This window comes from Hippocampus comes, unplaced genomic scaffold, assembly GCF_001891065.2.
Source record: "Hippocampus comes isolate QL1 unplaced genomic scaffold, H_comes_QL1_v1.1 scaffold301, whole genome shotgun sequence".
Lineage (NCBI taxonomy): Eukaryota > Metazoa > Chordata > Actinopteri > Syngnathiformes > Syngnathidae > Hippocampus > Hippocampus comes.
Window position 1 is genome coordinate 420674 of NW_017805928.1, and position 1374 is coordinate 422047.

Here is a 1374-nt window from a genome sequence, read left to right on the forward strand (position 1 = left end):
ACCGCCGCCCGGCCTCGCCCGGCGAAGACGAGCCCGTCAACGTGGAGCGCGACTCGGCGGAGGAGGAGGAGGAGGAGGCGGGGTCTCCGGACGGCGATTCGAAGCGGAAGCGGGCCGAGACCCCGAGCCGAGGGGGGCACGAGGAGGAGGAGGAGGCGGAGGAAGGCGGCGCGTTTGGCTCCTGGAGCGTTGACGAGCGAGAGAAGCTGCTGCTGTGCGCCGCCAAGATCTTCCAGATCCAGTTCCCGCTCTACACGGCTTACAAGCACAACACGCACCCCACCATTGAGGTGAACGTACGCACACGCGAGTCGTCCGAAATGAATCTGTTGTCGTTTTCCCAAAGGCGTGCGTGAATTTTTCCGACAGGCGGGCCCTAATGAGACGACCGTTTTGTTTTTTTTCAGGACATCTCCGGTCACGAGAGCAGCATCCTGGGCTCCTTCTGCGACATGAACGTAAGAAACCGAGCGCGACGTTCGCGACGCCGGCTCAAAATAGCGCGCAAAGGAAAACTGGGCTTTTCGGCCATGACGTCGCTATTTGCGAGATGGATGTCGTCGTGAAATCCTGATTTTGTTGCTGACGCCAGTGACGGTTTTGACTTTCGGATCTGTTGTCGTTAGTCAAAAAAAAAAAAAAAAAAAAGGGGAGGAGTCTGTGACTTAATCGCACATGGTTTTCTGGTATTGTGAGACTGGGCAGCCAGCCTTCATGACCCCCCCTTCCCGGACCAAATTTGATGTCGGCTCCTTCTCTTTCTGGGAGGGGAAAAAAAAAAAAAACAATTACCGCTCGTTGATTGAACCAGAATCCAAGTTGACCAGCCAGCGAAATCCGCATGTCCAGATGGATTCAACGATAAATGTGGTCTTGGTCTTGGTTGGGGTTTTGTTTTTCAGGACGTGGAGGTTCCTCTGCACCTTCTATTAGTCAAAAAAAAAGGGGGAGGAGTCTGTGACTTAATCGCTGTTTTTCAGGACGTGGAGGTTCCTCTGCACCTTCTGCGCTACGTTTGTCTGTTCTGCGGCAAGCACGGGCTGTCTCTGATGAAGGAATGTTTCCAAGCGGCCACGCCCGACAGCCTCCCCTTCCCCATCGCGCACGCCTTCATCACCATCGTGTCCAACGTGAGCAACAGGACGCACGCAGGCCCCGCGCGCCCCCCCGCTGGGATCCCGCCTCTCATTTCTTTTCTCTCTCTCTCTTTTGTGCGTGCGGCCTCAGATCCGAATATGGCTTCACATTCCGGCCGTCATGCAGCACATCATCCCCTTCCGCTCTTACGTCATACGGTGAGATCTTCATCTTTTTTTTTTTTTTTTGTCTTTAACGCCCCTCCTGGCGGGGCTAACCGCGGGGCTTGGGTTGTTT

At 55.1% G+C, this 1374-nt stretch overlaps 1 protein-coding gene across 1 annotated transcript in view; it reads left to right on the forward strand.

Annotated features, from left to right (window-relative positions):
- Positions 1-1374, forward strand: part of usp34 (ubiquitin specific peptidase 34) — a 47800-nt gene that overhangs the window by 2310 nt on the left and 44116 nt on the right. The window contains 4 exon segments of the mRNA XM_019889635.1: positions 8-290; positions 408-458; positions 981-1130; positions 1228-1295. Coding sequence (XP_019745194.1) covers positions 8-290; positions 408-458; positions 981-1130; positions 1228-1295 — 552 coding nt within the window.